The sequence below is a fragment of the Epinephelus fuscoguttatus genome, linkage group LG23 (assembly GCF_011397635.1).
Source record: "Epinephelus fuscoguttatus linkage group LG23, E.fuscoguttatus.final_Chr_v1".
Lineage (NCBI taxonomy): Eukaryota > Metazoa > Chordata > Actinopteri > Perciformes > Serranidae > Epinephelus > Epinephelus fuscoguttatus.
Genome location: NC_064774.1, coordinates 29,588,595 through 29,603,962, shown reverse-complemented (window position 1 = coordinate 29,603,962; position 15,368 = coordinate 29,588,595). Strand labels below are relative to the sequence as shown.

The following is a 15,368-nucleotide window of genomic DNA, read 5'->3' as shown; positions in this document are numbered from 1 at the left end:
CAACTTCAGGGTTTGGCCAATTGAAATAGTCATAAGTAGGTGATTACAGCCCTGAACTAAAGGAATTAATGGGTCAGTGCAATTATTTTCAGGAAGAGGAGCCTCACTGGGCGTAGAGTAGAGAAGGAAATAGGAATTCCAGGGAGTGGCTGGGTGAGTGAGAATAATGGTAAACAAAAGTCTGCTAGTGTGCAAACTTACTGCCTGACCTATCTGGTAAGAGAAGGGGAGGAGGGAAGATGCCTTGCTGAGGGTTCCATGAAATGGCACTAACACTGACCTTTAAGACCCCTGGCAGCTCTGCTAATAACCAATAAACACCTGTGTGCTGATGGGAATTCACCATGACTGGAGAGGCCACATCCCAGCTTATTGTGCTGGGATGTATTATCGTCAGCCTTTGCTGCTGAATTAAACATAGGAGAGGTCAGATTTAGCTCATTTTTCCCCCCTTCAATCAGCCCACCTCATTACCTGTTCTCTTATACAGGCTGCAGCTGTCTGACTGCAGTGATTCGAGGTGATTTTTCTCCCACCACCCTCAAAGCAGCGGGGATTAGGAGGCATCTTTGAGTGCCGGGGCTGCTGATTGCTTGTTCTGCGACGTCTTTGCTTATACTTCACCCCTTCCTTATCCGACCATGTTTTGATGTCAGAGCGGTGGGGATTTGACTTGTAAGCTGCGACTGGCTGCCTCTCTGGATATCTGAAAGTCTTAACAGCCGTAGTTGTGCAGCCCGTCACATCTTCGTGGGAGGCACTTCAGTGTTTTTTTCACAATTTGGCCAGAGCAGCATGTTGCTGATTAACCGCTCCTATTTTGAATATTGGACAGGCTTGCTTTGTGTGCACTTGTTCGTCCAGATCTGCAGCTGATTCAGAGAATGCAAATGTGGCAGCCATCAACCGCATTATCATCATATGTGACAGACAAATCTGTCAGCAAAGCACAGATCAATAAAACAATTAGTCCAAAGTCCATTTTAGCAGCTGCCTCACAGTAACCTCTGTGATCTGCCCGACAAGTGAAGTGGTGCTTGACTTCAAAGGTACAGCTCTTTAAAATGAAAGGATTTCAAGAATTCAGAGTGCCTCCAGCATGATGGTAAAATCAAGAAGTAGAGATTTAAAAAAAAAAAAAAGAAAAAAAAAAAGATCCTCTGTATCTTTATTTTTCCCTCTTCTCCTCTGCTGCCGCAGTGCAATTACTTCAGGCCTCTGGAACAGCCACCCTTGATATTTAGCATCACTTCCAGCCACCTCTGCCACCTCAACCTGCAGCAGTGTTGCACTTATCATGAAAGCCAGCCATAATTGGATCCATTGTGCAGGGGCTGCTGCTTTATGCCAAAGCAGCAACAGCGACAAATCTGGGAGGAGGAGGAGGAGAGGAAGGAATAAAACTAAGGCAGAGCAGAGGGATGTAGTGAGGAAGAGGTAAACAAAACTCAATATACATAGGAGACAAATCAAACAAAAAATTATTACAGAAAACCGACAGGAGCAATGAATGTTCGCCATCATTGGTGTTTACGATCCAATGGACATTTTATCTCTGTCCAGTGCCCTCCCTATCTCATCTGTTCCTCCACAGTCCCTGTACTCACCCCAGCCACCAGAGGAAAATGTTACATTACATTTGTAAATTCCATATGCATCATATAAACATTTCTGTGATGTAGTGTAGGAGCTGCGGCTTTTTAGCCAGTAAACGTAGGCATTTCTTAGTGCCGTGTTGTTGTTTTACCACTGTGGATAGTGCAAAAAGCTTTTGTCTTTTACTGAGATGCCGCTGCATTTCTGTCTGGGATAATACCACGAAAACTGAGACATAGCTGCAATTCCAGGCGGGACATTGTTACGAAAAGCAGTTGGTTTTTTACAGAGACATTGCCACATATCATGCCCGGATAGTGCCACAAAAAGCGGTTGTTTTTTATCGAGACATCAACAGCTTCTCCGGCCGTGATTGTGCCAAAGCCCACCATGATCTTTTCCTAACCACAACCAAGTGTTGTTGAAGATCTTCAGTTATCCAGGCTCTGGCAATCATAAGTGTTGTATCGTAGGCAACTGGACTGGCTTGAGTTTCTTGAAGACGTTTCCCCTCTCATCCAAGAGGCCTCTTCAGTTCCTCTTCTCAGTTCTGATTCTCAGTTCCGAACTGAAATAGCCTCTTGGATGAGAGGGGAAATGTCTTCAAGAAACTCAAGCAAGTCCAGTTGCCCACAAAAAAGCACTTATCATAACCAAGTGGTTTTTGTGCCTAAACCTAACCACAGGTTAATTACAGTGATGCTAAAACATAAAGGAATGTAAAGTTTTAACGTATCTGCTATGCAATAACATACAAATTAAACCTATCTGTTGGTTGCAGAAAGGTACACTGCCAACATTTTTTGTGGCAATTGGGTTGCTGTACTGTGGTCCTAATTACCTGTATCAACCCTTCACATTTTATCTACTGGATTTCATTCACACCAAGCATTATATCATAGGCACCAAGGCCACCTGAATTTATAATTTTTCTTCTAAAGTAAATGTTGGAAGTGTTTTTTTTTCTTTTTAACACCAGAAAGAACATTTAAAGACAGGCAGCATAGGCAGAGCTGGAATCAGATTTAGTTTGGCTCCCACTAACTTGGCAGGACAACAGTGATCCTAAAACTACATCAATAAATGCTCTAATTGTGAGTGGATGTGACATTTCTTAATGTGAACAGGGTCCCTTCAAAACCCGGTGGTTCAGTCCAGAAAAATAGTCATCTCTGCTCTTTCTCCGTCCCTCCTGGGATCTTTCTGCTTCTCTGTCACCTCTGTAACTGCCATGGAAGTGCACAGACCCTGTAAAATCTCAGTCTGTCAATGCACTGTGCTCTCCTCACCTTTAAAGGCATGGCTGGAGTGCAGAAGAGTGGGAGACATAGGAGGGGACGGTAGCTGCTGCTGAGGGAAAGTGCCGGACCTGAGGGGCTATAAATCAAGCTGTGGCTGGAATTAAATCAGTCAGGGGGGAACACAGTTGTGGATGAGCCCGGTGGGAGGGCAGATCGAAACTCACAGGCTGCTGTATCTAAGCTGGTGGAGTGATTACTTAAGGCAGTGAATTAGCAGTGATGGTGATTGCTTGGCTGTGATTAGTTCAGGTTTCAGTTGAATGGCATCACTCTGTGCTACAGGTGTTAGGCGTGCCTCACTTTCAGAAAGCGAATCGAAAAATGAGTGGAACGCCTGTAGCATCCTGCACCTGCAATCAAAAAAAGTGCATACTTTACCTTTGTTTTCATCAATCTGGTTGCAGTCTGTAATCTCTCACACTCTTTATCGGAATGTGCATTATGAATGGTGTATTATGACGACAGGAAATTGTGGGAGTTGTGGTCTGCTCAGGGATGCAAGCTGTTTTAGGGAGGAATACGTAAACAGGAACTAGCCAGGGCTAACGCTGTTAGAAGAAAAAGCCTGCAGGGGTAATGAAGAGGCTAGGTGGGTGAATGTGAAACTCCTAGCATGCACACACAACATTAAACTAGTTTAGAATGACTGTTGTATAAAACCAGCGTATAGCTCAGTGAGCACAACTCTGACAGGCAGGAGGAAATGAAGCAGATAAACACTGCAAAAAAAACAAAAAAACAAATTAGTCTCCAGATGCACACTGTGTGCCCTAGTCTGCAAACCACACACATTTCTTAGAAAACCTGAATTGTGAAAAAGGATTTAACATCACTTGGTGTCTAAGCCCGACCAGCGGCTGTTTTTAGGCAGATGTTTTCCTGCAGTGTTTCTGCATGTTGGGCCTTTGGTTCCTCTTGGCAATGGAACTGAAGTTTGCTGTTAAAGAAAGAGTTCAACATGTTGGGAAATATGTTTATTCACTTCCTTGCTGAGTTAGAGAGAATCAAAACCACTCTTGTATGTGCTACAACCAATAGCCGGTTATCTTAGCCTAGCATAAAAGCTGTATGTATATATAAATATGGATGTATTTGGAAAACTAGTACATGTGGCCCTGTTCAAAATGGTTCAACTGCAGCGTATAAAATTACTTGAATGATCCAGGGATGATCAGCACCGTTCCCGCACTGTGTGGTCCATAGAGCAGGTGCACTAGGGACTTACGGTGGCTGAATGGGACCGAGTGCAGCTTACTTTCGCTGACTGAATACCTAACTTCTGGTTTTGCGCTCTGCTAACTTGAAATGGGATAAATTGTTTTAATCCTGTGGCTCTTTAAGACTTATGAAAGGATCAAATCCCAATAGTGAAATGAGTCATTTGTCGAGGGTTGTGATGCTCAAAAAATGTATCCACTGATTTACAGACCTCTCATTCACAATGTAGGTCTATGGGAAAGAGTCTTTTCGGCTGCAGGGCATCACATGACGCACCCCAGAAACTGTAGCATCACAGTTCGGCCAAACAAAGAGTTGCTTCAAAGCCTGGTGCACTTCCTGTAGGCCTTAGTTTGCCAGTTAGGCCTAACCAGTGGGTACTCCAGGAAGTTACTGGTCCCAAGCCAAAAACTGCTGTCAACAAATGTTAGATGTTGTCTAGTGAAATTAAGAGGTGCTCGGAGGCATTTTATATTACCTTCGAGAAAGCCAAGCTAGGTGTTTTCCCTTCTTATGCTCCGCTAAGCTAACTGACTGCTGGTTCTAGCTACATATTTGCCATGTAGACATGAGAGTGTTATTATACCTAATGTCTCATTTTCTGTTACCTATATGGAAACAGCTAGCCTAGCTCTGGTCAAAGGTAAGAAAATCTGCTAAGTTAAACTAATTGAAGCTAACTGGCTGTCGGCCCTAGCTTCGAATTTACTGTACAGCTATGAGAGTGGCTATCCTCTCATCTAACTCTCGACAAGAAAGCAAAGAAGTGTATTTCCTAAACTGTTGAACTATTATAAAAATTTGCTGAAGTAGAAATTGTCCTGTAGGCCTAATGCTTACAATTTCCATAAACTATTTTTTTTTCGTGATATCTGGTGAATGCTTGCTTCTTGCAGTATACAGATGTTTTAGATTATGTACTATTACATTGAATTTGTTTGCCCGAGATCTAACACTATATCAACAGGAAGTGAGATTCCTGACATCAGCACTGCAGAAAATGAATGCTGACAATGGCATGCTCTGATATTATCAGACAGTTGGCAGGAACTGTGAGAAACAAACGCTAATACAGTTGCATAAGATGACATATCAAGTTTGCTCTTTTACACAACACACCCTGTGGCCTCAGCTTTTACTCATCACAGAGCGAGCTTGAGAAGGAAGTTATGTGTGTGTTAGGGAGATAACTGACAGTGAGGAAATCCTCTAGTGTGGCAAAAAATTGAGAAAATACTTTTTTTTAAGAGTAATGAGAACTCATATCACTGTGAAAAAAACAACTGCGTATGAGACTGTTTTATAAAAAAAGTGTGGACATGCACATATACTTGCCACATTTTGCACACACGCACCAACACACCCTTCCGGTATTTGTTATGAAGCAAACTTTCACATCTGGTAAAAGGACAGAAGTTTGAGCAGGAAGCCTCAAAACAAAGCAGTAAAAACAATGTGACACAATGATCCAGTGTTGTGTTTGGGGGGTGCAGGAGGCAGATATTATCACGGCACATATGAGATCCGAAGCAATGCCCTCTCTGTCTCACACATGGCACTTTTCATTTGAAGTCAGAAAGTTGAGATGTGAGATACGAGAGTGTGCCAGATGTGGAACAGGATGCATGACTTTGTTTTGCTTTTGGAGGACGTAATAAAACATTACACTCTAGCAGCTGCTATGTCCCAGCAACACATTGTGAAATGTGCATTTTTTTATTCTTTTGTTATTTCAAGATTATGAAAAAGCACTGCTTACCTCCTTCACATATACAGAATTAGTTTTGCTTTTGGGGCAGATTTTCTTCCCCTTGTGTTTTCGATCATTACTATCCCGCCCTATTTGATATTTTTCCCTCTTCAGCCAACAATCTCTTTCCATGTTTGACTGGGCTGAAGCAAGGTCGAGTGCACTCTCTTCCTGCCTCCTAGTCCCTCTCTTTATCTCCCATTCCTCCTCTCCACCCTCTACCTCCCCCCCTCCATCCCTAAGGAGCAACTGTAGCTGCTAATCTCAGTTTGCAGCCGGTGCGCCCCCACCGATGTGGCATTCTGTGTGTCCAGGGAAAAGGAAATGTTTCCCTTCCTGCTCTCAGTACCCTGCAGTCTGTAAATAGAGCCTGTCACCAGCCGCTCTGTAGGCCCCTCCGGAGAACTATATCTGTCCCATCGTGCAACACCCTTGCTACAACTTCCTGAAACAAACTAGGGGGTGTTGGGCAACAGATAAAGGTGGTGTGTGTATGACATGAAAAAGTGTTGTTTGTATGTGTTTTTGCAGTGTTGTAACTCCATCCACGTGGCCTCACAAGGACAAAGAGATGAGATAAAGCTCCAATTTACATTATTGTCCCTCACTTTGGAATCAGCTCAAAGTTACAGTCAATGAATATAACCATATTAATCCATACCATATTAATCTGAGACACTGTTTTTTTTTAATATAGTAGAATTTCTAGTTGTGGCACCACTATACTCACAGATACAGTGATAGTAAGATCTATGTAAAATGGAAAAAGGAGTAACAGCAGCACAAATGAGACATTTAAGAGCAAAACCTCTGATGTTACAAGAAGCAAAGAGGTATGTTGGACGTGTGGTCTTTATTTTTAGAAAAACAAGTACCAGCAAAACCACTGATGTGAGAAACCACTAACCAAATCAGTAACACAGTTCCGTATTTATACACGTATTTTTCAGACATGGATATGTACCATGACATGCAAATATAGTACAAAAATGTACTATATTTAAATGGATACACAGCAAAAATCACTGTTTTTATCCATTATAGGTTACTTTATTACATGATGTGTAAAACCAAACAATCTGTAACGTTTTTTTAATATGATGAATAATTAGAATATAAAGGATGAATACAGTGTAATTCATGATATAAGTCATTTACAAACAACAATCACTAGGACCTTTAACTATGCATGTATCACTGGTTGTTGCAACAAACTTTGCATCCTGAAGATGAACATATTTCCATCAATAACATTTGAGTTAAATTATGAAGGGTTGTCAGAAGAGGACAAAGGGAAGGAAATAAGCCTGGGTACTTCACTACAAACCAGGTGTGCTCATAGTACATCAGAGGATGTCACAATGAACTGTATGATCAAGCTATTAACTCATGGGAATCTCACATGCCCCCAAAGTGTCTGTCAGCAGAATCTTATTATACTCGTTGCAAGAGTAAATGGAAACATACAGATAAATGTACCTGATACAAAGTAGCTGGGCTGTACTAATGTGTAGACCTACACAAAGTAGCAAGCTAGTGTGCGGAAATGTTGCTCGACAACAGTACAGTGCCAGTCCAGTTGCAGAACTATTTGTGTTGGCGAAGACGAATGATAAATAAACAATCATATCATAATCTGTTGTAGCTGTTAACTGTCGGAACTGTGGTAGAGCAGCTGTGATTATCTTCGACTGAATCACAGGCGTGCAGATATTGAGTGCAGCAGCACAGCCTCGACTGTGATATTACTCAAATAACAAGGCTCTATAAGGCTGTGCTTAGGCCCAGTGGTACTTTAAGCAAAATGCTATTGTCTGCTAACATGCTCACACTGAGAATGCTATCATGCTGGTGTTTAGCAGCTAATATTTGTATCATACTCACCTTTTTTATTTTAGTGTGTATTTTGTAGGTTTGGGGCTATAAACTGAAGTACTGGATTAATTTTTTTGACCTGATGATGGCTCCAGGGGTGCCTATAGATTTTTTTTTCAGAGGGGTGGACAGATGGGGCCACTAAAAAACTTAGGGTGGCACACCACAACCAAAAGTCAAAACTGGATTTCAGGAATTTGATTATGCTGTCAAAGTATATAGGTGAGTTGAAAACTATGTCAATATTTAAGGTAAGGAATTACATACTTGTACTTTGGTTTCTTATTTTACATTTAATAACAGTAGTTATCTGATGCGCACAGACTAATACCAGTACAGTTAACACTGAGTTCTGCATCAATCCAATCAATAAAAAGATAAATACAAAACTTTAAATTATAGAAGTACATTGATTGTAAGCAAAAAAAAAAACTATTGGGAACAAGTCTTCTCAAGTTTAAAAACACCACACAGTGGACCTCTGTTATTTTATATTGTTTTTGTGAGGGAAGGGCTTGTGGTGGGGCCAGCGGTTGTATCAAGGTGACCATGGACCTCACTTGGCCACCCTTTGGCTGTGCCACTGAGTGGCTCTCAATTAAAGTACAGTACATCCTAATGACGAAAGTTAGTCCATCACTTGGTTGACATGATGGAGTGACCAGCCAACATTGCCATTCTGAGAGCACCGCTGCTAGTGTGGCTTAGAAATAGAACCTTTTAACATGTTGGTGTGCGGCACAATGAACAGACTGTGTGTGATTTTTAGTGCCTGCCTGATAGCTAATCAGAGTGAATAAATGCATCCTCATCTTTTAGCTTGTGACCATTATCCATGAAAACATCAATCAAACTTGTTTCACCCAAATGCCAGTGGGGAGGGAATAAAACTAAATCAATGGCTGTATGGAGACTGTGCGTTAACTTGGGGTATTTACTAGCATGGACATGAGCCCATTATGAGAACATCAATAGCAGGATGGATGTCATTATCTGTGTGTCTGTCAGTGTCTAAGCATCAATCAGTGCTAGTGTCAATTTTAAGACATGAAAAGGTGCTTAAGATTTATACAGCCAGTTTCCCTCTAATGTGTGGTTTTTGTTTGAAGGTGTACTTAGCTTAGTCTGATGGAATCTAGGCAGGAAAATAATTTACTCCATTGGTTAGAAAATATATTCTTACCCACAAATAGCCTATTTAAAAACTGTAGATCAACTGCATTAAATTCTAAGGGTTTGAATTTGTTGCTTTAAGTGTCTTGCTTTGCAAATAGTGCTAGCGTTTGTAATATGTTGAATATGGTTTCCACTGTTTTTTGACTAAATCTGAAAAGGTGTGCTATGCTCAGCCATTTTTTTTCTCTATTTTCTGATGTTTCATATACAAAACAATTAATTTAGAAATGACTCCCCAGAATGTGAAAGACAATGAAAGTATTACTTGCAGTTCTAAATTGACTAAAATAAAAATTGAACAGATAAAATAATATGAGTGAGTAAGTGATTGTTATTTGCAGCCCTACATTTAACTGCCCAGTGTAGACAAGCTCTGGTCGGTATAATAACTATTTCTATTATATTGAGGTATCCTTAACAGTCTGTATGATATCTTAAGAAAATGCACATACAGCGGTTCAAATGACATCTAATAAATTAGCGCCCAACAAATTGAAGTCATGTTATGTATGTAATGTAAAGTTAAGTTAGATTTAAAAAGAAACAGGGTTAGGTCTCCACACATTGGGTACTTGATGTAAAGTTATGTATGTATGTTACATTTAGGCAAGTAGAATTTTTGCATTAAAATGTATTAAACGTAAAGTTACATAGGTTATGTTTAGGAAAAGAAACATGGTTAGGTCTTGTCATGTTACATAACATAGAGTTGCACAGGGTAGGTTTATGCAAGTTAAGGTATGCAGGTTAGGTTTAGAAAAGAAACATGTTACATTAGGTACTTAACGTAAAGTTATGTTCTTAATGTAATGTTACATAGGTTAGATTTAGAAAGAGTGATAACATACCTAAGAAATAACTCAAAATTCACTTGGTTTCACATGATCCTGAACACTGGCTTTCTGGGGGAAAGTCCTGTGTTTGTTTGACCCATCCCCCATCCTGCATCCTTGCATGGACTTTCGCTATTTATACTACTTCTTTCTTTACTACCCTCAGAGCACTGGTCACAGCCTTTCTGATTACGTGAGTTCTACATAAATACTCGCTCATGATTACAAGGGTTATACGCAGAATTGGTGCATTATTTTTTGTACGTATACGTACAAACAGTAGATGAGAACAGCCTTAGTATACAGTATACACATATTGTAGTTATGCAGTAACTAATGTTCTTTTCAAGTAAAGGAAGCAGTATACAGTGGTTCTAAACCACTTTTAAGGATGTGACATTTTCAGTGCCCACTAAAGCAACAGCACACAACAGATTCTGCATGGCCAGGATTGACCAGGCACCCGTCAACTTGCCTTTATCCCCGCTGCGCCCTCAACCCACCCCTAATCTGTCTGATCGATAGCCCTGGACCGTCGTCACCAGGCAACCAAGGATGACACCAAAGCTCTGGTAGTGTGCGGTATACCTAACAATCAATCTACCTAAATCATCAATCAAACACTATCAGAAATCATGTGGGGAAAATACCTAAAGAATTGTAAGAAAGGCAGAAGAGGGGCGCTTATTAAGGATAAATCAATCTCTGGATCCTCCTGAAAGCACAGAGAGAATTGTTCTATGGGTTGCGACAAAGAGCTCCTGTCAGTGGGATGATGAATGGATGGCGAGATGGTATCATCATCAAGACAGGCTCAGGCTGTGCTGCAGTGCCTCACAAGACTCCAATAAAAGCAGGTTCACCCTGTGCACAGGTGACACCTTCTGCCTTTCTGCTTTTTCAGCATTGGGCCTCTTGGGATGGACAGGTCCTTGCATCTGATGAGAAAGTAGTTTAATATCTTCAGCTCTTGAGGACAGACTGTTCTGAAATGAACGCTAGAAATGCAGAAGCGAAACAGATGCCCACTTTGTCACATAGAAATCCATTTCGGCTCAAGTCTAGATGACTTTCTGATTAATAATGACTCTTGTTGTGTGGCAAGGCCACTTTCCCTCTGATTATATTCATGAGATGTGAGCAATGGTATCGGTTCATATCTTGTTGTGAGCCAGATGTCACAGGTCTGGGTATATTTTTTCTTTGAGGTTTCAGACTTACAGCACTGCTCTATGGCTCAGACGCATTTCCTGTGGTGACCTTAGCATCCTCACAGGAACTTTCATGTCTATCTTTAGCAACAGCACATCATTTTGATTGTAGTCCAGCAGTCTGTCATGTCTTTACACTTTATCTCTCCATGATCTGACCACGTCCTTTACAAAAGCACAGATTTGAAGTTGACAATTTATCTCGTTCCTCATCATCATAGTGACTTTCACTCACTCTCACCACATGACTGATGATTTAAGCTTTAGCGTTACACTTGTTCCCTTTTTTTCCCTATCTTTTCTTTCCCCTCCATTCCTGCATGTTTACATGTGTGTGGCTGAGACAGCTCGTGAAGCCTGTAATTGAGTGTGTCCGCCCACCGTGTTTGCAGCAGAGACAGCGCAATGGAAGGCTTCATTGTGTCAGGCACAATAGATACATACACATACTCATCACACCCTTCTCACACTGCCACACTGGGGAGCCATTAGTAGAAGCAGCAGCAGAGAACATAGTGGATTTTGTGGCCCAACTCCATCACTTGAGCACAACCTCAGTATTACCTTTACGCTTATAAGCAATGAACCAAACAGTCCAGTGGCTTCTTTTATCTCCTATTTTACCCCCAGATTGAGATGTAACCTATATAGAAGATTAGATTAGTGCATTTGACTTCTTTTAGACTCAGTTAATGCATTCAGGATTATAGTAAACAATAGACTCCCTCAGGTGACGCTTTCTCTTAAACCATACTTCTTACCACACTTGTTTTGTGCATGTGTGTTGCGTGTAGAGGTGTACCTATATGTTGTGAAAGTGTGACTGGGCAGTAAGATGTGGTTGCCATGGTTCCCTGCTGCAAGGACCTATTCAATCACCAAGAAAAACAGCATACATTTTGTTCTTTCTTATTCCTGCAACACACGTGTGATAGAACAAAATGCCATCATGCATGTCCAGATATTTGTCAATGTGCCTTTAATACTTACCATGCTGGCATTGTGTTGTATACCACAGACTGCACTGGAGCGTGTCAAGGACAGATAAAAAGGGGTTTCCTGTTGATTGTGCTTGTGGCTGTTTATCAGTTCTTTCTAACAAACCACACTGTGGTCAAAGCAGGCCAAATTGTCTAGATAGGTCATATTTTGACAATAAAATGGTCATATTTGCATGTTACAGTATGGTGCAGCATGTTGATCATGCTTATCACAATGTGTAGATGCAAATTAGACTTCAGAAATTGTGGAAGTTTGAATTTTGATAATGATACAACATGAACTGAAACTGCCAGCCAATATTTTAGATGTTTTATTTTCTTTTTCTAAATCTGACTGTTTTCATCAGTGGTGTAAGAAGACATCAGATCCTTTGCTTGAGTAAATGTATTAGTTCTATTAAACATCAAAAAGTGTATTTAGTTAGGACCTAACACACATATTCTTTGATCAGATATGTCCTACTAAGTCATAATCATAGACTGTATAAAATAATGAATGTAGCTATTGTGATGTCTCGCACTGGTTTGTGAACTCCTGTTTCAAAGCCTGGAGTTTGACATTTTGGCTGTCGACATCTTGGATTTTTTTAGCCATCAGTGACCATATTTGGATGAGAGGGTGGAGCTAACCCTAATGCAGGGGAAAGCAACCTGCAGCTCTGTAGCCACATCTGCTCTTTTCTCTCCCGGTGGCAAAAAATAAATAAATATTTTTTTTACATTTTAATTTTAATTTATTGTTGTGGGCCTCAAGACTTTCTTACATTTTCTATTTATAAAAATGTGGTGCTGAACCTTATTAATGGTGGCTAGCCTTGAGTCTCCCCAGTGAGTCTAGTTATTGATTACAAATCCAAAAATAGAAAGTTCTTGGAGAAAAATAAAGATATTAATAACTGTTGGACACATTTGTTACCAAATATTCATTAACAGCCCACTGCAAGGTTGCTGACTCCTGTCGTAAATCTAGCAGCTAGCTTGGTCATTACAGTGCATTTAGAGCTACGGTAAACTGTGATCATGCTAATCATAATTTTTGCTAAAACGGCTGTAGGCTACTGACTGGAAAACTGAATATCTGACTCCTTAAAGGGTCTTTTAGTACAACGAAACACTTAACAATACTTTTTTAGAATGCATGGGTTGTGTTACCCAGCAAGAGTTGTTGCCGTCATAGCGTCATGTCAGCAGATAGAGCCTTTAGGTCATGCAAAGTGTCCATGCCCTTAATTATTATGACTGACTCAATTTTGGACCCAGCCTCAAGTGGCCATTAGAGGAACTGCAGGTTTTGACTTTATTTTTCAGCCCTGATGGTTGATGCTTAGTCTTAACTTATCTTACTACAAGTCAAAACTTTTCCAGTTTTATTCTGTGTAGCTACTTGTGTTGTCAAAAAGGTACTGTTTTTGTATATTACTTCTCAGGTATCATATTGACAGCTGTATCTAAAAATGTCAAAAGATGCAGAGCTCTGCGTCTCACCAAGAGTAATACAAATGCAAAGCCTCTTATAAATTTAGATCATTAAAGATGTTTAAACTCTCCACTGAAAGCTGGACCAATTATTGTGCTCCCTCAAATAGAGCTACTGACAGTGCAGGTTTTTCAGACTGACACATTGAATTTGTTGAGTCAACTCAACCCATCATATCGGATGGGGGATGACACTGATAGGCAGATAAACCCATTAAATGCGCCAACCCTAAATGTATTGTAAACAATCCCTGATTATCTCACTCACTGCAGTGAGAAGCAGTATACAAAAATAACTGACCACACAACTATTCCAAACACGCAGCCATGACCACTACGAAATTAATTTCCCCTCTCTTTGCTTAACACAGCAATTACTCTATTTTGCTCTCCTTTGATCCTCTCTTTTCATCTTCTTTTGTGTTCAGTGAGAGGACGAGAGTCAAACCAGAGAGAGAAAGAAACGAGGGGGAAAAACAGAGAGGAAAGCGACGATGGAGTCCATATTGTCGGAGCAGTCGGCCGGAGTGGACGAGCTAGTGGAAGCATGCATCCAAGCCTTTGGTTGGTCATTTGAACACATTTCTTTGAAATTGTATTCATTAATTGAGTGAGTAAAAACAAATTATTATTATCATTATTATTATTATTATTTTACCATAATTCTTGTAATTAATGTCATTATGTGGAATTTAGAAAAAATGTCTTCTCCATGGTGCTGGACACATTGGTGATCAGGCTATGACCTACACTCACTGACCACCAAAGCTACGATAAGATCTAACTGATAGCAGGTGATGCTTGCCCTGTGATTTTATCTTCCTGATGATGAACCATATTTTGTTGTCTTCTTATAGATGAAAGGGGCACTTTGAAGGATACCTCCTTGGTTCGCATGTTTCTCATGATGCACCCTTGGTACATCCCGTCAACCGACATGGCGAAGAAGCTAGTGCTCAAGTATCCTTCACCTTTGTTTTCAGCTACCTCAGAGATGTTTTCCTTGGTGCTTGTCTACAAATATCACTTCACACGCTGCTGACAGAAAAAAGGAATCAAGGCCAGATCGTTTTTTTTTTTTTTTACTGTTCTCCTAAATCTGTTAAATCTTTATGAGATATAAGAGAGAGTTTTTGCTTCAAAGTTGCACCTTGACTTTTAGATAAGATCTCAAGAGGAGAGCTGCACTGCTGAGCGCCGAACAAGAATATGCCACCTTGTCAAGTAATAAACTGTCATCTTTTTTTATTTCTTCTCATGCAAGTTCTCTCTGAACTTCATTCTGATGATTCATTTATGAGTTTGTGAGTTGACAGTTGAATATTGACAGTAACAACACGTCATGCAGAAATTGTCTGACTTGGCGAAAATCACCACATAAAACAATCAGGGAAAGGTCTTAAATGTTAGATCGCATTATTGTGTCGATGTAAACAAGTCTCTCTCCCCCTCCAGTATTATTCATCACCCTTCCCTCTTTTCATCCCTTTGTTCTGCCTTCCAGGTACTGGATCTCTGAGTTTCCAGCAGAGTTCAATCTGAGTCCGGAGCTGGCTGACCAGATCAAAGACTTTAAAGACCTCTTGACCACTGAGGGCAACGAGCGCCAGAGTCAGCTCATTGACCTCGACAGTGTGTGAGTGAACTGCTCGCTGAAAGCTGCATGTGTTGTTGACAGCCTGAATGAATGTCTCTGTCTGTGGGCGTTTATGTCAGCATGCCCTTTTTATTGCCTGTTCTCAGAGATTGCTGAGCTGTGCTATGCGGGGTCAGCGACTTCTCTTTTTCCCATAAAAGCCATTTCTGTGTGACCTCGACTTCCCTTTAGTGTCCCATAAGTAGAAGGCTTTGTGACTTACTGCAGCTGAGTGTTTGCAAATGAGGGAAATGAGGGAATGTCCTTCCAGGAATAAATACTGCATTTACAGAAA

The 15,368-nt window shown here is 40.7% G+C and overlaps 1 protein-coding gene across 2 annotated transcripts in view; it reads left to right on the top strand.

The window, feature by feature from the left end:
• LOC125883513 (RAS guanyl-releasing protein 2-like) overlaps window positions 1-15,368 on the top strand; it is a 53,494-nt gene that overhangs the window by 1,824 nt on the left and 36,302 nt on the right. For both annotated transcript variants that reach the window (XM_049567830.1, XM_049567829.1), the window contains exons 2-5: window positions 13,866-14,001; window positions 14,295-14,397; window positions 14,605-14,661; window positions 14,942-15,073. In XM_049567830.1, the coding sequence (XP_049423787.1) occupies window positions 13,932-14,001; window positions 14,295-14,397; window positions 14,605-14,661; window positions 14,942-15,073 (362 nt within the window). In that variant the 5' untranslated portion in view covers window positions 13,866-13,931. The remainder of the gene's footprint in view (window positions 1-13,865; window positions 14,002-14,294; window positions 14,398-14,604; window positions 14,662-14,941; window positions 15,074-15,368) is intronic.